General features: G+C 47.3%; 1 protein-coding gene across 2 annotated transcripts; it reads left to right on the top strand.

Moving 5' to 3' along the window:
* The first annotated feature begins 17 nt into the window (after window positions 1-17).
* On the top strand, window positions 18-14,510 carry SNX5 (sorting nexin 5). Of its 2 annotated transcripts, XM_084514809.1 has the most exons (14): window positions 1,457-1,474; window positions 1,899-1,967; window positions 6,274-6,378; window positions 6,870-6,980; window positions 7,436-7,557; window positions 7,909-8,032; window positions 8,641-8,736; window positions 9,592-9,697; window positions 9,783-9,858; window positions 10,692-10,731; window positions 10,818-10,904; window positions 11,973-12,132; window positions 12,865-12,950; window positions 13,949-14,510. In XM_084514809.1, exons 1-14 carry the CDS (start codon window positions 1,472-1,474, stop codon window positions 13,994-13,996), a joined length of 1,233 nt encoding a protein of 410 aa, XP_084370935.1. In that variant the 5' UTR covers window positions 1,457-1,471; the 3' UTR covers window positions 13,997-14,510. The 2 variants fall into 2 exon arrangements, with proteins under 2 accessions (XP_084370936.1, XP_084370935.1); XM_084514810.1 differs by lacking the exons at window positions 1,457-1,474; window positions 1,899-1,967 and adding an exon at window positions 18-145.
* Window positions 14,511-23,595: the final 9,085 nt, after the last annotated feature.

Raw genomic sequence — 23,595 nt, 5'->3', positions numbered from 1 at the left:
CGCGGGGGCCGCCGGGAGGGAGGGGGGCGGTGGCGGTGATGGCGGCGTGAGGCGGCTCCGCCCCGGGCTATAAGAGGCGCGGCGGGGCGGGGGGCGGGCGGCTGCCGGCGACATGGCCCTGCTCCGGGAGGACGCGCAGAGCAAGGTGAGGGCTGCCCGGCTGCTGCCCGAGGGGTGCTGAGGCTCGGAGGGGCAGCGGGGAGCCGCCTGGCTCGGTGTTATGCCCGGGCTGGGTGTGCCGGGGGGCGGCTGGTGCTGGGGGCGTGGGGGCTGCCTCCTCCTCCGAGCTTCCCCCAGCCCTGTGGGGGTGTCTCGGGAGGAGCGGAGCGGGGTTGGGCGTTTCGTGTTGTGTGGGTGCCCGCTTTGGGTTGCGAATGAGTCAGGGCTTCCCCCTCCTGATCCGCCTGGAAGTTGGTTATTGGTGAAATAGCCGCGCTCGCACCTTTTTCTGCTCCGCGTTGAACTTAGCAACGAGTCAAACATCTCTGGCTGGATAATAGTGAACCAAAAAGCCTCTAACGTGAGGATAGCGAGCCAAAAAGCCTCTCTGTGGGTTGTGTCTGCGGGTGGGGAGGCGAAATGCCCTCTGTCGTGCAGCACCTGGTGCCTTTGATCCTGTGCCTTCCTCCCTCTTCCCTATGGGGGAAGGGGGAGGCGGCTGCCGAGGGTCCGGGAGCTTTAACCCCGGCAGAAAGCGGGCAAAAATTAACCAGGTTGGAGAGGCAGGGGGGCTGCCGTGGGGTCTGGGCAGCTGGGAGGGGGGACAGGAGGGCTGCGATCTTCTCCGTTCCTGTTTGCTCAAGGAAGCGGCAGCGCGGAGCTGGTGTGTGGCCCCCAGATAAAAACCGGGCTGCCTGCGGAGGAAGCTTCGCGAGGTGTTAACCTTGAGTGGGAAGCGCTGGGAGGTGTCAACTGTGAGCTGACCCTGAGCTGGGCAGGCTGGAGAGGGCCGGGAGACGTGGGAAAAGGGAGGGAGGGAGGGGAGGATAAGGGGGGACTGGACGCGCGGTGGGAAAGGCAGCGTGTGGGGAGGGAAGGGCGCCTGAGAAAGTGAAGTAGAGGGATTGCCCTGCTTCTGTGCACATACCGGTGTTTCCTAATGTCGCTGTATTGATTGCTGAAGTGCAGGCTTGAGCTTTCTGAATACTTAACCAGATCAAAATGGTGACACCGGGTATTGTAGCAGCTCTTCCAAAAATAAAAATAAAAATGGAATGTGATGTTGTGGCCAGTGTCTGTCTGTTATCACTTCCTAATAGCAGTTCTCAGTGCCAGGCAACTTCTGGGTGCTCTGGGATGAGTGAGGCCTCTCAGCTCTTGCTTCTGCTCCACAAGGGTACTGCTGCATGGGAGCCAAAAAAAAAAAAAACTCATTCAGAGATAAACTGCTAGCAAGGTGAATCCTACCGGACAGGATAATGTACTACCCAGGATATAAACCTCTGTAAAGCTGGCCCAGCAGCCTGAACTAATGGTAAAATTTCAGATCCATGGGAGCTGGAGAATGCATGGTGGGGCTGTGTCGCACAGTCCCTTCTGTCAGCCCTGGCCTCGCTGCAGGAGGCCACTAACACATCCCTGTAAGCGCTGAACATGACTTAGGGGCTTGCTTCTGTTGCACAGTTTTTGTAGCTGGGCATATGTCGTGTTACAGATGAAATATGGGCTGGAAGGGCTGTGCTGTGCAGGAAGATTGCTGTGGCAGGGCGGATTTGGGCTGTGCTGCCAACGCTGCTGCTTGGCTCCTCAAGAGCTGTGGGACGGCAGGGAGGGGTGGGGGTGTCCTGGGTGCTGCTGTCTGGAGTAAGGGGAACTAGAGGCTTTCTCTTGGAATATGGGATCCTTGAATGCTGCCAGCCCTGTCCCACTGTAGGTGTGTGACCGCTTGCTTTCTGCAGAGTGAAGCTGAGATCCCTGTGGCAGAGCGGAGTGCTCGGGCCTGCTCGTTGCACCATCACTCACAACAGGTACTGTGGCCGTAGACCTTGCCTCCCGCTCACTTGGCAGGCACCACGCGTGGTGAGGAACGGCATCTCAGTGCGGCTAAACCAAGCTGCTGTTTGTGTTACAACCAAGACTAAGAAGGCATAATGAAACCAGTGCATCCCTGCAGTTCTGCCGTCCAAAATCACCAAACTGGGGTCTGCTGTAACATCAATAGTGATGCGAGGAGTGCATGTGAGAAGGCTGGTTCAGTTTTCCTGGTGATGTGTAATCTCTTCTACTTCAGGACTGTTTCAACTAAATATCAGAGAACTAACAGCAGGTCTATCATGAAGGCTCCAAAATCAAAGCTTTTCATCTCCTGTACTAGCTCCTTGCTGCTCTAGGAACACAGGGTACTTTCAGGCATACTTTTACTGCCTTGATTAAGGGGAAACTTCAGTTCCGTGTGCTGAATATGACTGAAATGTAATTCTAGCAACTAATGCCTCTGAAATGTGCTGTCCGGATACTCTGAAAGGCTGCTGGTTAGCTTCTGGGCGTTGAAACGAGGCACTCTGGAGCTGAAAGGTCTGTATGAACTTCCAGAAAGCATCACGATCTTCTAGTGCTCTCTGGAGAGCACTTACACTGGTTTAATTAGACTGCTCTCTAAAAACTAATGGATGCTGGGTCAGATGTAATTACTGCTGACGTCTTATTTGTGGCTGCTTGAGTGGCAGCAGGGAGGTGAGCAGCGAAAGGGTGCTTGGTTAGAAGGTAGCTGATAATACATAGAAAGAATAAGAAATAAGTTCCTTGCTCCTTCTGGGAGCCCTGTTTTGTTGGAAACCCCTGGATTAATTGGGTTTTGAGGATGAATAGGGGTTCTTACGTCACTAGTGGCTGGATGCTGTGTCACAGCTGCTTGCACTGGCGGATTCTGTTCTTAGAATGGAGAAATGACGTGGCCATCTAAAGAAACTTGTTCAAGTTGAAGCCTGAGGAGCTGATGGTCAGTGCTGGATTGTGTTTAGGTGGTCTGACTTTTTTTTTTTATCGTCTTTAACCAATGGAAACAATCAGCTGTTGTAAAACTCTGCCTGGGTTGGCCGGAGTAGTGCTGTCCCTGCTGTCTCTTCTCTTGGGCTTCTCAAGGAGGTGATTATCATAGTTCAACAACATCTGGGTTGTCGTGGAGCTGGAAGCCATCAATATGATGGTCCTGTTCTGTAGAGCTCTGTGTGATGTCCTGCTCTAATTTCTGGGTCAGGTTAAGCAGGAGTCACAGTGGACAGCCTGAACAAGGAAGAGTTTTTCCCCTGAATCCTCAAGAAAGCCAAAGGATCCCCATACAAGCCACTAAAGAGGCATGAGCCCAGAACTTGAAAGTGTCAGAGCAGCTGTGACAGCTGCTGTGGGTGTTGCAAACCAGAAGCCTCCGGAGCCTTTCTGAGGAAGGGAAACGAGAGGTGAAAGTGGGGGCATGGTGTGGGGCTTGGGGAACTGCTCGGGTTTCTAACCCAATCTGCGGGGCTGCCATCCCTGCTGTGTGTGAGGCACGCTGTCACCTCTGCTGAGCTCTGGGTACGGCTGAATTTGGGGAGCTCAGCTGGGGTGGCTCCCTGGGAAGGCCTCGGGCAGGGACCAGCCTGGGGCCTGCAGATGAAAGGAGGCTTGGCAAAGCCTCCGTGTGACCGTGAGCGAGTTGTTTCTCATTCCTGCGTGTGGGGTGGGCGTAGAAGGAATGGGGTAAAACATCCTGGAGGGTGAGCTGCTGGTGTGGAGCATCTGCTCGGGGTGCTCGCTGGGTGAGCGCCTCGTGGAGCTGGGACCAGGAGGGGGCTTCTTGCTCCCAGTGTGCTGGAGAAATGCTGCCCCAGCGCTTCCTGCTGGGCAGCAAAGCCCTCTGCCCCGAGGTTGGGCAGTGTGAATGCTCTCTTTGTAGTGTGGGCCTTTCTGCCATGGTTGTGTAATCCGAAAGGTCCCTGGCCTGCAGTGACCTTTGCAGGGATGGAGTAGGCCAGTGGTTTTCTGCTCCTCAGCTTCACGTTACTGAAGGGCCTGAGGCTGAGACTCCTTAGGGGCAGAGTTGATGATCCCATGCTCTTTTCCAAAAGTGATATGCTTGATATTTCAGCCTGCAGTGGTCTATAAGCATAAACTGGGCCTCGTGTTCACAGCAGATGTAATGGCACACACTGCTTTGACCTGAGGAAGCACTACCACCCTGTGTCCATACATCCCCACCTCCTGTGCAGGCAGATACTCGGCATGGAGGGGTGTGAGGACAGCATCTCACCACGGGTTACTTTCTCTGCAGCATTTAAGAAGAAAGCTCGCAACTTCGGGACTGGATGATTTGTGTAATCCTTCCCGTAGTTTAGCTGAGGGGAAGCAGTTTCCTTTGGCTTATCGTGCTTTTCCTGGACTCAGCAGTTTGTATTGTTAGCTCTGCTGATCCTGTTTGGACAGTGAAGATAAGTAAGCAGGATGCAAAACACCGAGTGGAAGGGGCTGCAGCTTGTACTCCTGCTGTGGTGTAGCAGGACGTGCTCTGGAAGCTCAGCGCCCTCCCGAACCCCAGCGAGCAGCTGGGATGCCGCAGGTAGGAATCTTCTTACCGTGGCTGGGGTATCCCTCGCTCAGGCGTGAGGAGCTGAGGATTACAGGAACCACTGGTGACAGCCAGAGCCAGCCAAAAACAGGCTGGGTGGAGGCAAAAGCTGCCCTGGGGAGGTCCCTTCCGACCACAACCATCCCATGAGAGGCTCAGCAGCCCGATGTCTGCGTGCTCTGCAGGCTGGCAGCGAGGCTTCTTGCCTGCTGCTCTGGCTTGCAGGTCCCAGATGGCCAGACCTGGGGGAGGGAGCCTCCGAAGCTTTTTGGAAGTGACACCTCACCTTAAAAAGGGCAGCCTCTCAACAGCTCTTCCGCGGCTTTACAGGAGCTTAAAGTGGCATCCGAGCCATCTGTAACGCGAGGGGGTTGCTCAGATGCTGGCTGGGCTGCTGTCAAGTGCTTGTGGGCTCGGTGCTGGCAGGTGGTACTTGCAGGCGCCTGCCTGCTGGCATGCTGTGGTGTGGCAAAACAGCATCGGTCCCATCCCAGCTCTCTGCCTTTCCTCATAATTCATTCTAAATCCTCCCTAAAGGACAGCCCTGGGGTTTGGCCCAGCTCTGACAGCTGCTCCTCAGCACGCTTCCCCTGTTGTGATCCCTGGCAGTTCCTCTCTTGAGCAGAAAATAAGAGTGGTGTGTTAGTGCTGAAGGAAGAGCCTCTGGAAAGACGAGTCCCGTGGCAGAGGAAGGCACCGTATCGTGGTAGGCCGGGCTTCTTGAAGAAATAAGTGCCCTTCTGCTAAGGAAGGTGCTGGCCTCAATCACTGGAGGTAAATCTGGTCTCTGTCGAAGCTGGTGTGCTCTGGGGCCTCCTGCAGACGGTGTACTTGCAGCCCATCCTCACAGCGTGCTCTGAAACCTCTTCCAGGCTGCTCTGAGTAGAAGCAAATAGCATTAAAATGTTGCCAGGCCCAAAGCTCTGTCTAGGAAAGATAAGACCTGAATTTAGCAGGGGGAAAGAGGCTCATGGCTGCAAGCATAAATAGCTTTTGTAGAGCCAAGTTCAGGTATCATTGTATCTAGTTCTTATTCTAGCTTGTTGAGGCTTTTTCTTTTAAAGTGTGCATTCTAGCAGCAATTAATAACATGATGCCAGGTATTTTGAGAGTAAGATTATGCAGATGTGGTGTTAGTGCCCCGGTGTTCTTGGGGTTTAGTCCTCTTTTTGGCAAGCAGTTGGACCTGAGGCTCATCTGGGACTCACAGGCACCCAGCCTGTGGCTTGCACTTCACAACAGATAAAATCACTTAATTCTTCTCGTGCCAGACTACAGCAGCTGCCTGATGTAAGGGTGAGGAAACAGATCACAAGACTAGGCTATTAAGCCTGGGATAACGAAGAGAATATTATTAGGGTTGTTACTCTCTTCAAAATGACATAGTATAGGCTTTGGCTTGTTGTGCTCCAAGTAAAGAAGCTGGAGAAGTGCTGGAAGGAGGATGCTTCCTCCTAGAAATATTCCACAAATACCTCTAGTGTGATCTTCAACAATTGGTTCTGCAGACTTTAAGCTGCAAGCCTTTAAGCCTTTTTTTTCCTTTCATGTGTTTGGAAGGGAAGGCTTGTTGCAGTGATGTGCAGGCTGTGTCAAGGCTGTCATATTCCTGTGTGTACTGCTCCTGGAGGCAGCAGTCCAGTGCAACATGGTTCGTGTTGGCAATGATGAGTCTGGCTTTGTTAAATCTGCTTGATGCTTAACCAGGGCTTTTTCTGTGAAATCTGTTACAGCTGAGGTCTGTGTCTGTAGACCTGAATGTTGATCCTTCTCTCCAAATTGACATACCGGATGCCCTGAGTGAAAAGGACAGAGTGAAGTTCACGGTACATACTAAGGTAAGAAGATCATGGGGTACGAAGTGGACTCTGTAAATATGCTGCAAATGCTGTTTGTAACACATATACCTGCAAGGATGGGCTTGGCCATGAGGAAAATCTCATTAGATGGAGTTTTTCCACTTAAATGTGGCCTGAGGCTAAAAAGGCAGAAACTTTAAGTTTCCTAAAACTTGAATGCTCTGTTTAGAGACAAGGTAACCGATATGCTAGGTTGGCTTTCCCAAGAAACTAGCCTGAGATCAGAAGGCTGGGGGGTGGGGAAGCCAGCCACTGTGGAACTTCACAAAATAAACTGTGTTAATGCTGTTCTGCAGCAGCGCCTGTTCTTTAAATAGTGTCCTTAGTAGTAAGACTCACTGAGTGCCAGCTCAGCTAAAAGAGTAGGCGAGGCTCTTAGTAGGCAAAATAGCTTCCTTTGGAAGTCGACAGAACTGTTTCTAAAAGCACTAATTTACAAAACAGTAGGCCTTCTATATCTTCTCTTCCAGACTACGCTGCCAGCTTTTCAAAGCTCTGAGTTTTCAGTTACAAGGCAGCACGAAGACTTTGTGTGGCTGCACGATACGCTCACTGAAACTGAGGAATATGCCGGCCTCATTGTAAGTACTTCCTGAAAATGCACTTCTAAACAAAATGCTACGGTGATTTCATATGGAAACTAGTAAAGACATGAAGTTTGCTTTACCATTGTTGTGAGTGTTTCATGACTCGGGTAGTCCCTATGGTATCTGCCTGTTGATGACACTGGGTTGCTCTATTAAATAGTCTCTTTTGTCGGGATTATTCAGCTGCCACAGGAGCCTCTGGCTAGTGGGTGGAGAGTAGAGGCTGTTCCTCTTATATTCCTTTTGGAAGGGCTGGTTGGTTTCAGGGGTAGCACAGAGCGGGGAGGGGCAATCAAGGACCTAGACGCCAACATTCCTATAGGCTTCCTGGGTCCAGAACCTTCCTGGCTTGGTATGACCATGTGAAAGAGCCTCTCTACAGAAGGCTAGAAGTAATTTTGGGTAACTTATGATTGCTACCATCTATCACTAACCAATTCCTTGCCTAGATACCTCCCGCACCTTCAAAGCCGGACTTTGATGGTCCCAGAGAGAAGATGCAGAAACTAGGAGAAGGGGAAGTGTCTATGACAAAAGAGGAGTTTGCCAAAATGAAGCAAGAACTGGAAGCGTAAGTAGAACTGAGTCTACTACTGAAGGCTGAATGTAAATAATTCTCATGGGAGAGCAACTTATTTGTTGGTAGCTGGTGTTGAGTGTCTCTGTTTTGAAGAGAGTCTGCTGCTGCTGCCTGATATTCTGTAAAAACCACTGGAACTGGGGAGTTGTCCAAAGCTTTGCTCAAACTGGAAAACTTCCTCAATTGAAAGATTGAAAATGGCTTCTCTCTCTATAGAGAAGCTCTGTCACTACTTCAGAAATGCACTGAATATTTTTCCTGGAAAAACATAATGCAATTCCTTGCCCAATTAAATGGGTAGTACAGAAGGGATCTGTTTTGTTTTTTTTTTTTTCCTTTCAGTGAATACCTTGCTGTCTTCAAGAAGACTGTATCATCACATGAGATCTTCCTTCAGCGGATTTCTTCTCACCCTGTGCTCAGCAAAGATCGCAATTTTCATGTTTTCCTGGAGTATGACCAGGATGTAAGTCACTCTTTCCATGTAAGGCAAGGTGTTACAAGTGCTATCCCCCTTCTGGGCAGTTAGAATGAATGTAAATCGGCACACAGTGTCAGCAAGCAGATATTGCCTGTACTTCTGTGAGATGACTAAAAGGTGAAGACCTGTCTTTAGGCCTTCTGCCATAAATCTCATAGCATTGCTTAATCCTACTCAAGTTGGTTAGGAAGCCAATTTGATGTGTCCTTGGATCTTAGGAACAAACATGGTTCAGGTGTGCCTTTGTTATGTGTGCCTCATGGTCCTTAAAATGGAAGTGTATTGAAGTTAATATCACATGTTTTGTTGCCTCAGTATCAGTGGTGGATGCTGGTCCAGGAAATGTAAGGAGAAACCAAACTTCCTGGGAATGGGAAAAATCTCTGGCACAGAACAGTTGAACTTCTAGTAAAGCCATTTGTTACATGAACAATCCATTGTACAGCTTATAGGAGTGGTCTTGGAGAGCTTGCAAATCAGGCTGCTTTATCATATGCTAGATAGAAATTAGATTACTACTCTGCTAATGTTTAAAATAGTCACTTTTTCCTCCCATGGATGACTTTGAAGCTGTCTTGGTCTCTCTGTTCTAGCTGAGTGTTCGAAGGAAAAACACAAAAGAGATGTTTGGTGGCTTTCTAAAAAGTGTGGTAAAGAGTGCTGATGAAGTTCTCTTCTCTGGAGTCAAGGTAAGGTAGCTGGTTTTCCTCCTGGTCACCTTACTCTTGATTGCTTCTTGCTTCCTTCTTCAGGGAAGTTGGTTATCTGCTTTGGGCTTGGTGTGTGAGGCTTGGAGCTGCTATGCTAACTTTAGACAGCAGTATGGAGTAGCCTATATTCTGACTACTTTATTTGAAAAATAAAAGGACATTGAGGCTATAGACTGTTTAAAAATTCAAGTATATTTCAAGTATCTGATGCACAAGAGTTGCCTGAACATGTGATACTGGTGGGGAGGAAGGAATTATACCTTCAGCAAATATATTTTTGGCTACTTCAGGGTCTGAATAAACATGATTTACATGTTTTTGCTTGTACTAGTTAAGATCAAATACAAAAGACTCCTGTAAGTGGTCCAGCTTCAGCTTTTCTACCCTGTTGCCATGGCAGTTCTTCCTAATAGACTTGCTGTCTGAAAGGCAATGTCATAAAACATTACAGTACGTATGTTTTGTATAGGTGTGAAACAGGCTTGTGAACTGTTTAGTGTTCATCTACCATGCAGTGGCAGGCCTGGGAAACAAAATTCCAACAGCTAGTAGCCTTAAGGGCTCTCTGATAACTTACTGGTTACTTCAGACAGCCTGCAGCACTGAATAGTTGAGTGTCAAATCCATCTTCACTTCACTGTGAAGAAGGAACTGAACAAATGGTTTGGAAATCCTCAGGGTTTTTTCTTTTTTTGTGAACTCTGCTTTTCAATAGTGAGTGACAAGCATAATCTTCAGGTGACTAAAGTTCTTTGTTTGGACCCTTCCCTAAAAAGGGAAGAGCCTGTGTTCTGTGGTGAAGTAACTGACTTAACAGGTTATACTCTCTTTCAGGAAGTAGATGACTTTTTTGAGCAAGAGAAGACTTTTCTTGTAAACTACTACAACAGAATCAAGGATGCATGTGCAAAAGCAGATAAGATGACAAGATCTCATAAAAGTGAATCTTTTCAAAGACCTTTCTAAAGACCTGCAGTCTTGCTGAGTGATTTTTGTAGCCTGAAAGCCTTGTCTTGTTCTTGCAGATGTTGCAGATGACTATATTTATACTTCAGCTTGCTTGAACAGCCTGGCATTAGAAGAACCTACAGTTATCAAAAAGTAAGCAACACTAACTATTCATAAACATTCTGAGTCCAGGTATTTTATGTTTTCAGAAAATCAAGGGGAGTGAGTCATAGCTGGATTGGGTTTCTTGAACTGCATGCAAGTGGCGTTGAAACTCTTTCCTTTTATGTTCCTGGTGTGACATTTCTAAAACTATCAATTGCATTGGACTCTCAGATTAGCTGATCTCTTGCCAGTTGTGCAGTAGAGCTGAATTGTACTGCTCAAAGCTCCTTCTAAATAGCTAAATAGAAGTCTCCCTGAATGTTGTTCAGGTCACAAACTTCTGGAGAACATAGGAGAAGTTAAGGGGTTATGCACCTGTGTTCTAATGTGCTGTATAAGCTCTATAGCTTATACTAAGCCTGTATTATCTTCTGGACCTCAGAGGTTCCAAAATAGTTTTTTTTTTTTTTCCAACTTCTGGAAACCTGGTCATTTTAAGAGGTAAATACTCTTTAATAACTTTGCTATCAATTCAATGTAACCTTGTTAATGCTGTTAACAGCTGAATAAACAAAATGATCCATCAGTCTTGGGGAGTAGCAGTGGGGAAATTCTGTACAATATCTTCATACTGCTTATTGTTGCTATTCTTAATGGTGTCCAGCTGCTTATCTCTACTGGTCTGTTAGGCTGGAATCCAGCACCTCTGGCATTAAACCTTTTGTCTAGGACTGTGCCTAGACCTTCTTTCAAAGCTCTGGTCTGGATATGTGTGTAGGAACAAACTCTAGCCTTCAGCTTTTTGGTTTCATGGTAATTGATTCTGGCATTTTATGCACTAAGATATCTAATGTTTACTTGCTATTTTCTTCTTCCCCAAGGTATCTCTTGAAAGTTGCTGAGCTCTTTGAGAAACTCAGGGTAAGAGAAGTCTTGGAAAAATGAAATCTGTAAATGTGGGTCATGCTGTGTCCTGTTACATACAAACTATGTAATCTCTTCTGCAGAAAGTGGAGAGTAGAGTTTCTTCAGATGAAGACTTAAAGCTCTCTGAACTGTTGAGATACTACATGCTCAATATAGAAGCTGCTAAGGTGAGAAATGTTTTTTTTTTTTTTTTAAGCTTAGTTTTATTATGGGAATTGTGACCCACTCTTATTTATGCTTGAAGAAGATGGGAAGGTGGACCCTTGTCTTGCTTAAGCGATTTGGTACAGCTGGATGATAGCAGGATATGGAAGCCATGCATTGGCTAGCTGCAGTCCAGTCCGTTACTGCACTAAGGGTACAGATCTCTGACCAGTTTCTCTTGGCATGTAGAGGAAAAGAACTCATTGGATTCCTGCAAGTTAGAGCCAGCTGAGTTTGCGGTAGTGTTCTGGCACATCCATTGCGTAAGTTCTCATGACACATACTGATGACTACAGCACTTGGGATTTACTGAACGGTTTCTAATTAGTCCTTGTATGTGGACACATGATAACGTGAAAGCAACTGGAGTTAGGAATTCTATCAGTCCTGCCTGGTAGACTGATGTGACTGCAAAACACTTGCCAGTAACAAATATTTGGTTTGGCAAGGGCGTGAATATGCCGAGGAATGATACCTGGTATATTCTGACAAGCCTCTCCTTCCAGTGCCATCTCCAGTGTCACATACCCTGGGGCATTCAGTACAGGCTCTGTGTGTGTGATGTACTGCTCCAAGTACTAAGACTATTCTGCTGCTAGATTAGAAAGGAGTTGGCACTGAGACCTGTGCTGCTGCTCATGTCTAGGTTAGTACAGCACTTCAGTCAAATTGCCAACTCCTCCAAGGAATGAAATGCACTGTATGCTTTGCTGGAAGACTGAGGGAATTCAAAAAGTGCTATTACTACTTGGTGGAAAGGCCCACCTTATAGAAGGATGAAGCTACTTTCAGGGAAGAAGTGGTGACTACAATAGCCCTCAAACTTCCTTGATTAAGGCACAAGTGACTGTCCTGAACACGTGTATTGGTGAAAGGCTTTTCTTGCTGTGCTAAGAATACAGCAGGTTATAACAGCTTCTTAGAGAAAGCATAATCTGGTGCTGAAAGAAGTGATATCTCCTGCTAAAGGATTTGTAACTGCAGTTTGGGCAATAGTCTTAAGGCTCTGCATTATTCCTGTCTAATTCCAGGATCTTCTGTACAGACGTACAAGGGCTCTTGTCAATTATGAAAATTCAAACAAAGCTCTAGACAAAGCCAGGCTAAAGAGCAAGGACGTCAGGCTGGCGGAGGAACATCAGCAGGACTGTTGTCAGAAGTTTGAAAAGATTTCAGAATCTGCAAAACAAGGTAAAACAGGCTTTGCTGTATTTCTCCTGAAGGGAGACTCTAATGCGGCCCAGGTCTCCATCTGATCTTCAGCAACCAAAGTCTCCTGAAGGCTGTCCTGAAGCAAGTGGTCCGTACATACCAGGGACAGTGTAAATGCCTGTGAAAGTTGATGGAACTCAATCTTTTGAAGAATGATTGCCTGAAGCTGGTCAATGTCAGTACTAAACCAATCTCAAGTATAAGCCCCCACTTGCTTTGTATTTTGAACTCGTCAGCCTGCATATAACAACTCAGACTCCTGATTTTCCCAAATAGGACTGTGCAAGTAGGTTTTTCAGCTGTACTGGGACAGAGCAGTGCCTGATACCAAGTCTCACGCTGCTTTTTAGTGGATGTCTTTGGCCAATATAAAATAGAGGAGACATACCTTTATGGTACACACTGCTGCTCCCTTCCTATTCCCAGTTTTTAAATGCTCCGGTTTCTCTCAGAACTTGCATGGCCTACTCCTGTTTAATTCCTGTTGTCTTCCTATAAAACCTTCCTGTCTTAGCAGAGAAATAACCATCTTGTCTAGTAAGACAGTGTTGTGCGATGGAATGCATCTTCTGGCTAGAAATGAGACTAAACCCTTCAATCTCTTTGTGGTCAAATGCTGTAACTAGAGCTGTATGCTATGAAAAGGGCATTACTGAAACTTTAGTCACTACTCTGTACATCTGTCTTACCTGTGTTTATTCTTCCCTACAGAATTGATGAGCTTCAAACAGAAGAGAATAGCAGCCTTCCGCAAAAACCTAATTGAAATGGCAGAACTGGAAATAAAACATGCAAAGGTGTGTTCTTTGGAATTTGACATATGTAGCTTGAAGAAAGTGACTAATGTTTAACTTAGAGTACTTGCTGGGTTTTCTTTAAGGCTAGGAAGTGTAAAGTGGAATAGGCAGGTGCTCTGGCTGAGATCTGAAGGGGGGGAAAAAAAGGAATTGAAGACTTGTGTATACAATGAACAAGTGCTGGCAGTCTTATCTGTCTCATACAGTCCGTTTTCAGCCTGTCACTCCTAGGACATTGGCCTATTGTGCTGTAAGTAAGAAGTCTGTTTTGCAGGTAGTAGGCAATATCATCTCCCTTATCTACAGGCATCACAGGAAGTTGCTTCATCTTATGGAATTTCCTCACTGAATTCAGGAGGGGGTCAGCTACTGTCTGTATTCAAGTGCTGTGAGCATGTTTTGCAGCCTGTGAGCTAGCTGTCAACCCTTCTTACCTAGCTTATTGGTGAAGGGAGACACTGGCTTGAGGCCTCTGCCAAGGTGTGCAGAGCCTGCTTGAAGTAGGATGAGGAGACCACACTATTGTCAGCTTAATCTAGGAAAGTGTATGCTGGTTGCTCTCTATGCTAAGTTAGCAGAACCTACAAAGTGGGAAGCCTCAGGAAGAGGTAACCCCAGCCTCTCTAAGCAAGGAGAATTTAACTTCCTACTTCCTGATTGCCCTGAACTTCATCACAGGTAGCTACTTCAGTGCTGTGCTTGAATGAGACACAAGAAAGGCTCAGTTTGGCCCACTGAAGTTTACTGCTATCTTAGTCTCCTGCTCCTCTCTTCCTTCCCACAAAGTCACAGTTGCAGGCCTGCAGGGAGGGGCAGATTGCAGACTGATCTGTTTGATACATTGCCTGACTACTTGTTCCTGCAATATAATCTCTTAGCACTGTGACAATCTGCAAAATCCTGCGATGGACCTACTATTTTGAAAGCTCCTTCATTGTGGAAGGCAGGATTTAAACAATCAGTCATACTCATCTGAAACTAATTCTCTTCCTTTCCAGAACAATGTGTCTCTCCTGCAAAGCTGTATTGACTTGTTCAAGAACTAAGGCGCCTTACTCTGAAAATGTGAAGAAAAAAAAAGCATCAGTTGCACTCAATGGCCAAGGGGAACTTATTGGCTTAATTTCATTAGCTTAAAATAAATATTGTCACTGAGATTATGACTAATACCTAAATATATTGATAGTGATGCATTGAGTTGGTATAAATGAGAGTTGAAATGCGTATGAATTGTCTGGATGTAGCTAACATCCTGTTGGCTGATAACTCAAAATGAGTCAAATGTGAGAAATCAATTTGATGTCGACTGACTCTTTAGCAGAAAATGTTTTCTGAGAAGAACTTTTTGTTTCAGCATCATAAAGTGATCTGTCATCATAGCCCTGATATATTTGAAACTTGCAAGTGGGAATGGCTTGTGTAGTAATTTTATAAAGTAAATATCTTAACATTCCACTTCCCAGACAGATTTCTACTACAGTATATTTTGAATTTCTATAAACACATTCAGTATTTGTACACTTGGATGATACAGCAAATAAAGATGTCTGATAAAAACAAGCTGTTGTGCTATGGCAGGACTGTCACTTCATATCCCACACAAATGGGCTTCAAGTGCAGAATTACCAATTACCCCATTACTCATCACCTGGAGCTCTTCACTGAGAGCACTAGAGATTATATACAGTTGACTTGGTAGGATTGCTTTCAGAAGGAGTGTTGACATGAAATGTGGGGACTTCAGGTCACGCTGCTGTTTGAGTAGCTCTCAAACTTCTAATTCCTCTATGCTATATGCCAAAAAAACTAAGCCTTTCTAGAACAGAACAGTGTCTAGATGGCTTGGATTCCTTCAGGCTATGTTACAGCAGTTCATACTTACCCATCTTGATACCTCCTGTTGGCAAGGGCTGTCCTTCCAGGAGTTTTGAAGTCCTATATGTAAGCTCACCCTCTCTTTGGCTGGCCATGCTAAGCTTACATTGCCATAGTTTAGGCAACTTGGCCTATAAATTCCAAGGGCACCTTGCTACATTTTGGCTGTCACGTGGCATATGTGGAAATGGGTCAGCAAGCCATGCCCTTCCTGAGGCAGCTTTCTGTGGAGTGAACAGAATACCTGAGCATTTTATTACTTATGTCTAAAATGTCTTAAGATTTCTTATGTCTAACTTTCCCCTTGTGCACAAAGTAGGCTGTGTAGCCATGCTCTGAGCAGGCTGCCTGAAGCAGCTTCAGTAAGAGAAGCTCTGAGAAGGGGCTGCTCAGCAGCAGTATCTATAATAATTGTTCAGTAGTTTACTTTTCCATAACCTATTGCTTTATTTATTTGGAACCCCCATGGAAACAGTACAGCTCTTGGTAGCCACAACATCCTGCAGTGGTCTAGATGAGAAATACCTGAACTCTGTCACCTTTTCACTTCTTTGACAGGAAGAGTTTCAGCTTATGGTTCATGAGATTTCTGGCATTTGTGTTCAACCCCTACCCAAATAGCTCACTTACAGCAGCAGTTACAAAAGCATGCTGCTTGTGGACGTCTGGCCCTTTATAGGTAGGGTTGGTAGGTACCATTACACAGGCACTACACTGCATATGACAAGGATAAGCCACTTGTCCTGGTTAATTATTCCTCCCAAGCTGGACAGTTCATGCTGACAAAGCTTTGACTTTTTCTAAAACTGTACACAGCCTTTTGCACTCACTTTGGCTGCTTCAGTCAGACAGCAGGCTGGAGATGCTGGGCTTTGTTGGTATGCCAGCTGTGCCACAATGAACTTCTAGTTTGCTGTGGCTCACAGAAGCTGTGGTTGCTTCTTTCCCTTCTATAACCATTGCACATGTGATAGGGCAAGTAGTATCCCCTTCCTTACCATGCTTGGCAGTAACGTGCTGTTTATATGGTGGATCTTCCTGAAACTAGCTGCAGTAGTTGGGTCATCTTTGTAAATTGAAGTCAGTAGCAAGGAGCGTATGGGTTGTATCAGTATTTATGCTGAATCTGAAGAATATACAATACTGATGTTGTAGTTAGTTAAATCACAGTAACCCCAGGAATCCAGCTACGCAGTAGCCTTTGTCAATGTCGCTGTTGCTTTAAAGGCAGCTGCTTTGTGTTAGCTATGCCAGTAGAGTGCATCGCAATCAGCTTCAGCGTCTGAAGCAAGTTGACTAGGAAAATACTGCTCACAGCACGGATCATGTTCCTGGAGGCCAGTGGGTGGCAGCCTGGGACAGCTGCTGGTAACCACTAGCACCACGTTTGCTTTCAGTCTGAGCTGTGGTGAAATACTGGAAAGATGCTGCGTACCCTGGTTCCTTACCTGATGGCTAGACTGATGTTGGTATTTGAGAAATTGTCTGCATATGTGAACAGTCTTGACTGCTTACTGTACTCTTACCCCTCACAGCTGTAAAGCAGTTTACGTTTACAGCCTCATCGCTCTGCTCTAGGAGTTGTGCTTCTTCGCCGAAGCCCAGCCGCAAGCTTCACCATTGTCGTGGTTATTGTGGTACGTGGCTTTTTGTGTAAAGTCAGAGGGAATGCTAACGTTTGATGAAGTTTACTCAGGCTTGTTAAACATCCAGCTCTGATTTTGACAGAGGCAGTCACTGCTATTGCCTGGAGGTAGGAGATAGCACAGAGAAACTGCCCTCTGAGGGAGGGTGCTTCTGCTGGCCTGCAGCTTCTGGGCTACACAGGGTGTTGTAGGATACAGTGCTCCCTTCCACACATGGTAAGTTTGGAGTCTGGCTTTTTCTTTTTTTTTTTTTTTTTTTTTTTAAACCCAGAAGATAGCCATGGTCTTGGTATGGTGAGTTCTCAGCGGGTGAGACATTAAAATGAGAGCGTTTGGGGGATGGGTGAAATAAGTATCAATTGTACCCAGGGTGTAGGCAGCATCTGGGCATTGGAAAACTGCAGGTGGGAACCAACCTGGTCAAGTGTGATAAGCTGATAAATGTGTCCTGTTGCAGGCGATTGCTATTTCAAGCGGTGCAAGAAACAAGGAATTCAATAAAACAGCATTCTGTAGCCACAGAAAGGGTACGATTAAGGGTCAAGTGTGCTAAGAAAAAGAGCTGTTTTAGTTTGATTTATGCAAATACTAATGATTCTAGGGAGACACATCACATGCTAAAGGTGGTGAACCACAAAGAGAACAGTTCCCGTGCCTTTGGGATACAGAAAGCCCAGAGAAACTGTGAGCATGGATTGTCTGTGCTAAGTTATTGCCCGTTTTGTGATGCTCACAGTGGTCCTGCAGCTGTGACTAGCTTTACGAGCCTGAGAAACTCTGTGAAACACCCTGGTCCTGGCTGGAGGGAGAAATTCAGCTGCAGTCTGAGTTGTCTTGGGACGATTACTGATGTTTTAATTAGGTTTATCACCACTAGTGGTTGTTTTTTTTTTTTTTTTTTTTTTAATGTGCTGATTTTTTTCAGTTTCTCTCCTCTCTGCTCTATTCTGTTTCTTCTTGATTCCGTGCACTTCAGGGGTGCTCTGCTCTGATCTGAGGCCCTGTCCTCTAGCATCTTTGTAGCTTTGTGCTAGGCTTCTGATAGCAGCAAAAGTGAATTTCTCTACATGTGGAGCTGGGAAGATTCTTCTGGTAGGTATTAATTGCCTCTGGCACCTGCAGCCTCTCTTAAAAGACAGGGAGGAACAGCTTGCTTGCTTGTGCTGTGAAGCAGAGAGCTCTGCAGAGGTCCCATTCTGGAGCGTAGCTTTCAGTGCTCTCCTGCTATCCCAGCACTTGCTGCTGCGTCTGAGCGAGCAGCTCGGAGTTATTTCAGCTCGTGCACTTGAGAAACACCTGCGTCACCACTTGGTTACAGTGGAATAGCTGAACTGGCTTTGAAACGTGTCCATTTGCAGCTCACTAGTCACCGGGGAATGAACACCAGCTCTGGTGATCCGTTTTAATTCCTCAGGTCATTGCCTGGTCCTGGCGTTAGACCTGCAGCCCCCTGCTTTCTGGAAACGTGCTTTATCTGCTATCAAACACCGCCCAGTGGCTGAGCTCCGGCGTGGGCTCAGCCTTGCTTTCTGTTTACTTTTTATATTACGAAGCTGATGAGAAGGCCCAGCTGAGATCAGAGTCCATCTCAGCTGGGTTTTCGTGCTTGCGTGCTAAAAATAACCCCTGCTGGGACAGCCTTATAATGTGAACAGACTGGCCAGAACAGGACCCCTTTTGCAGGGGAGGGGATTCACGTAGAGCATGGAAAAGGTGACTTGCCTGTCATTCCACAGGGAACATGCAGCAGAGGCAGAAATTTATCTTGGATCTAAAATCCCGGTCCGGGGTCTCCCGCTGCCTCGATCTGCTGCTGCTGGAAGCGGCCAAAGGAGTTTGTGATTTCAGCCTGGCTGTCCCTTGGCTGCGCTTTACTGCTCTTCTGGGGAAACGTGGTGGCTGCTGGTGTGGCTGCCCCGTGTCCAGCCCAAACGCAGTGAAATGTGTCAGCTTAAGTGGCTTTTAGTGCTCTGTTCTGTGGGTCTGTTTTACTTGGCAGCGGCGTTGCAAGGTCACTTTTTGCAGGGAGGGCAGCGGAGTCCCAGGCACTTGGAAATGCATTGCAAGTACATGTACTTTGCTGCTGATACCTCAGCTCCTTGTCAGCACTGAAAGGCAGAGCGCAGCGGCCAGGTTGTGTGTGCTTACTGCTTATAACACCTTAACTTATTTTGGGTAAGGCCATAGGATTGTCCCTATCGGTTAAAGGGATTTTAATTCATTTTCTGTTCCTTTTATTTAGCGTTGCTTTGCTGTTCCTTACCAACTTCCCTAAGCCTGTTCTTTATGAAACGTGCCTCTGAGAGTTGGACTCACTGGTATAACAGATGAGTGAAAAGTATTTTAAGGTTCCTTTTTGATGCTAGTCTACTGCTTGCTTTGAAACCAATTTACCACTTCACTGTGTCTGTTTTAGCTTGGATCGGGTTTGTTCTGACCAAAACCACCCAGGCCTCTCTCACAGGTTTAGTCTGCACCTGTGGCTCAGCCCAAAAACTTACCTCAGGTTTGGCTTCATTTAGTCAGAGGCTCCCAGCTCTTTCCTAAGTACTCCTCCTCGAAGGTCTTGCTCAAAAAAAAAAGCCCGTCTTTAGGCATAAGAGGTTAATGAGCGAGTTAGCAGAACTACACTAGTAAAGTTGTCTAATTGAATCTGGACAGTGAAAGATGTAGTTTCATCACGAGCTTGCTGCCACTGAAAGGGGATGGCCTCGCTTCCCCTCCTGTTTTGTTCCTATTGCTTCCCTTGGGCTGGTCCTGATGTTCGTGTGGCTGCGTGCCAAGCTGATGTAACTCACTAAAATGGCATGAGATGGGCCAAAATGGAGGTGGGCCAAACCAAAGACGGGCCCGTCGCCAGCTCAGTGTACTGAGCCTGTGTTCCTGGAGCAGAGCAACACGCAGGCAGGCCGGGAGGGGATGTGAAGGGGAGACTTTGCAGGGAAGGCTTAGCTCAGCTCAGCTTTGAAACTGTTGGACCAGTGCTTCCTTTTCGGGAGGGAGTGACAATCCTTATTTCTAAACCTGCAGGGGGAAAATGTGGGTCACGTAACCCCAAGGCTGTCTGCATGATGGGGACTGACTCTGAACTGAGAATCGTGCCTTGTTAGCAAAGCCTTTGGAAGGTGATTAGTCAGCTAGCTGGGAGGTGATGGTGCCTTCTTTGGAAAGATTAGTTTCTGAAGTACTACTAGGGACTGAGATCAGTTTCTGAAGTCCTGGTAGGGGTTGGGAATAGCTTCCCATTTGGGGGCAGTTGCAACACTGGAGATTTGCCCCATTCACGAGTGGATGTGGGAAACGCCAGCGAGCTGAAGCTCGGAGTGAACAGGCAGTGCCACTTTAAAATTTCTCATTCTGCTGTGGAGATTATTGGCACGGCCTCCTTCAGTAAATGCAAGGTTGTTGCCATGGAGGACAGGAAATCCCTCGTCTGCACAGAGAAGGAAAACATTGGAAACTGTCCTACTGTAAAGCACAGCTGCCTCTGTGCGGGGAGAGGGGTGCTTGCTAGCACGGGGTGTTTTCCAAAGGTCTCAGTTTTGTCTGCAGAGCTCTGCACGTTCGCTCCGTCGTAGTGTGCTTCGTGTGTGTTTGAAGAGGTGATGGACAAAGGAAGTGGGAGCAGCTGGTTAGGACTAGTCCTAAGTGCCCTGATTAATGTGAGAAGCAGAAGGGATTTTCTCTTGGGAGTAAGATATTTAGCAAATTTACATGATTTGCCTCTTTAAATCCACAGTTACTCTTATTCCTTTTTTCCTCTACTGTTTGCAGAGGAAGGTCTCTGCATTTTCTTCCACTGGGTGCTTCCACTGCAGGCTCTGTGAGAGGACCCGGTTCCTGCAGGAGCTGAGACCAGATAAACCCATGGGGACTGATTAGCTTAATTGAGCCATCGCTGTTAACTTCAAGTTTCATAAAGGTTGGGGTACTTGGGTGCTGCCAGGTGCAACCACAATACCTGTGGCCAATATTTGTCTGTCTTTCCCACCGTCAGCCTCAGAGGCCAGACCAGCAGATTACCACTGAAGCACACCAGTGGTTACTGATAATCTGCAGAGGGGCCACTGGATCAGGAGTTTCCCTGCCTTCAGAAACAGGTTTGTCTGTTCAGGTCTGGTTCTGTCCCATTGCTGTCCTGTCTGTCCACACTGTTGTAGTCCTGGGTTGTGGTAGGTGCTGAACAGAAGCAGGTAGAGAAAATCCTGCCTGACGCCTGGAGCTTTAAGCTCTGCTTGGCAATGTTTTCTGGGCCAAATTTTTATGCTGACACTCACGAAGCTGAACTTGCTGTTGCGAGGCTCCAGAGGATACTCCTGCATTGTATCCTTGTGGTGTTATACGAGGTGTCCTGGCTGGAGAGGAAAGGCAGCTTGTGCTTTTCAGCTCCTCAGTACACACCAGTCAGTGTTGACTTGTAACATGGTATGTTTAAATGAGTCGTGTGCTTCCTAATGCTGTATGCTGTTGAATCAGCTGCAGTGCCTCTGGGTTATGTCTCGGGGGTTGCTCATAGGGATGGTGTGGGTGAAGCCAAGCACCTTTGACAAGCAACGTGATGGGAACAGCATCAAAAACTCAGCAGGGCTCTGGTGGAGGGGTGAAACTCCCAGATCTTCCCTAAAGCGACTCCAGGATTTCCCTGGCAGCTGTTCCCGGACTTGCCACAGCCCAGCTTTTTTGCAGTGCAGGATGATGCAATCCTAGTTCAAACAAGCCTCTTGTACAGTTTCTTCTCATATTGGGAGAGGAGGCTGGAGTGTCTTCTATTGTAACCTGGCATCACGTTGACTTGCACGGATGCAAGGCTGATTTACACCGATAGGGCTCCATGGCCATGTTTGTCTGGCTCCGAACATGGTTGCTTTTGACGTCTGTCTGGAGTCAGTATGCAGTGACCTGATACACATCTTCCTTTTATGACTGACCACAAAGCACCACCACCTCCTTTCTATACCAGCCCTCCCTAGGTATATTTGCACAAGTCACGTCTCACCCTCTGTGCTGCTTTATTTTCCCATTGATAACTGACAGTGTGTTTGTATGTCTTCACCTTCACGTGGTTCCTCTGCCCAGATGGGAGACCAGGCTTTTTAGGCTTAGCTCAGGCCTGTGTATTTGCATCTATCTACTGCAGAAAGTTTCTTGCAACCCTGGGATGGCCTTCTAGGTCTGGGCTGGCACCATTTGGCCCGCTGGTGCAGGTCCTGGCTCAGTTTCTTTAAGGCTGTCTGATCCTTGTGGGATTTCGGCCCTATGCCCTGTGAAACATGCAAGGTGACTCAGAAGCTGGTCACTGACACTGACAAGATGACATGAAAAAACCTTGCCTGTCCCTTGTGTGTGCCAAGAGAAACAAAACGTAGGAATTCAAGGCAGCAAATGAAGACGGTGACGGTGTTATCTTCAGTTTGGCTGTCAGCGACAACTGTTCTGGCAACTGTGTGCTGCGTGGAGTCTGTCTGTTATTTTCTGGAGGGACCAGGCCATCCTTCGATCAGAATAAGGGGGCAAAGGACCATGGATCTGGGGATAATCAATGAATTGTATGTCACATTAGACTTCAGGACAGCGTCTCCTCTTTCCATAGCAAAGCTTGGCAAAAGCGCAGTCAGCATTAGCACAAAGCGTTACGTGGGGCCTGGATGCTGCAAGTGGCTCAAATTTGGGGTGAGGGGAAGAAGGAAAATGCAGTGTTTATTTGCTGTCCTTGGAACTGCGCATGTAACGTTTGCCTGCTTGAGTGAAATTGCAAGCTGGGGGATCTATTCTGAAGGAAGAAAGATGACGCTTGGCTGAAAAACTTTCCTGAGGCAGGGTAATTTAGTCTACAGAAACTGGTTAATCATAGGAGCTATGTGGTGTGCGAGTATGCAAACCCTGAACCACCACAGCTCCCTCAGTGCACACAACAACCAGGGGGAGGTACAATGAAAACAGGGAGTTCTCTGTGGGAGACAAGCATCCCTGTGTCTCAGTGGGGAAATCTTTGTAAATAAACCACCTGGCTGTGTTTGGTTACAGAGGAGCTAAAAAAGGAGCAAGGACGCTGAGGAGATGGACGCCCTGGCTGGTAGCAGATGAGAGATGGATTACTTCAGTGAAAGACGGAGGTAGCGACGGCTTCCTCCCCTCTTTCCTCCTTCACCCATGGCAGAAAGGATGTGGGAATCGTCTTATCTCATGTTAGTGTTGTGCTGTTGAATATTTCTGCTTGGTGTCTGGTGCCCCAGCAGCAGACGGGCTGCCTCCTTGCTCCTCTTGGCGCTCTGTCTGGTGCAACATGGAGCAGTGGGCCCAGCTCCCTCATGGGCCAAATGGACAAAGCACTTTGAGGGAAGCTGCAGGAGGTTCAAAGAAGGACCACTTCTTCTGAAAGCACAACACAGAGGGGGAAACGGGAGGCTTGAGGGCACACCTGCCCTCCGTCGGCCCTGGTATGCCGCTCTGTGCGTCAGCAGGGCCTGCCAAAGCCGGCAACCAAGCCTGGTTGCAGGACCATGTCTTAAGCCGCCTCCTATCAAAGAATTTAGGGGTGGCTGTCTCCATATCTGTGACTGCCTTGTTTGCTGAGCGTCCCCACAGCCCCACCACGGCCTGCGTCTCGGCTAGGCCTCCTGTCGGGCTGTGTGAGATGTGCTCTCGCCATCTGGTTTTTGTTGCCATGAATGAGTGAGGCCAGAAATCCGATATGTGAAAGCAATATCACGGCTGATTTCCTGGGCTGGTAAATGCGGGAATTAGAGAAATACTTTGGCGTGTTTCAGTGAGGAGCTTCTTGTAGCATAGCGCGGGGCTTGGGGCACGAAAAAGCAGAAAGTGGAGGGCGATCAGCTGTGACAAGGACACCGCAGCAGGTGGGCGAAGGTTTTTAACGTGTTTCCATACTTCAAGGTCCTACTGTAAATTTGGGAGGAATACGCTGCTTTGCCGAGGCAAGGCTGGATGAAATTCTCCCTGTTAAACATCAAAAGCCGGCTCTGCTTCCCTGGCCAACAGCTTGCTTTCCAGCCCTGGAAAAAAAAAAAAAAAAAAAGAAAAACCCCAGGAAACTGGCCTGAGGCTTCAGATGTTTGCAAAGGTCAAATCAAAGAAGAATTTCTGCAAGAAAACCCGAGTGAAAG

Source organism: Aythya ferina, assembly GCF_964211825.1.
Source record: "Aythya ferina genome assembly, chromosome: 3".
Classification (NCBI taxonomy): Eukaryota; Metazoa; Chordata; class Aves; order Anseriformes; family Anatidae; genus Aythya; species Aythya ferina.
This window is presented reverse-complemented; position numbering and strand designations above follow the sequence as displayed.

Bases quoted from the DNA above. Each gene is read 5' to 3' on its own strand.
- SNX5 (XM_084514809.1), top strand. The intron at 1,968-6,273 runs GTACTGTGGCCG...AATCTGTTACAG, and splicing joins TGCACCATCACTCACAACAG to CTGAGGTCTGTGTCTGTAGA. The intron at 10,905-11,972 runs GTGAGAAATGTT...GTCTAATTCCAG, and splicing joins TCAATATAGAAGCTGCTAAG to GATCTTCTGTACAGACGTAC.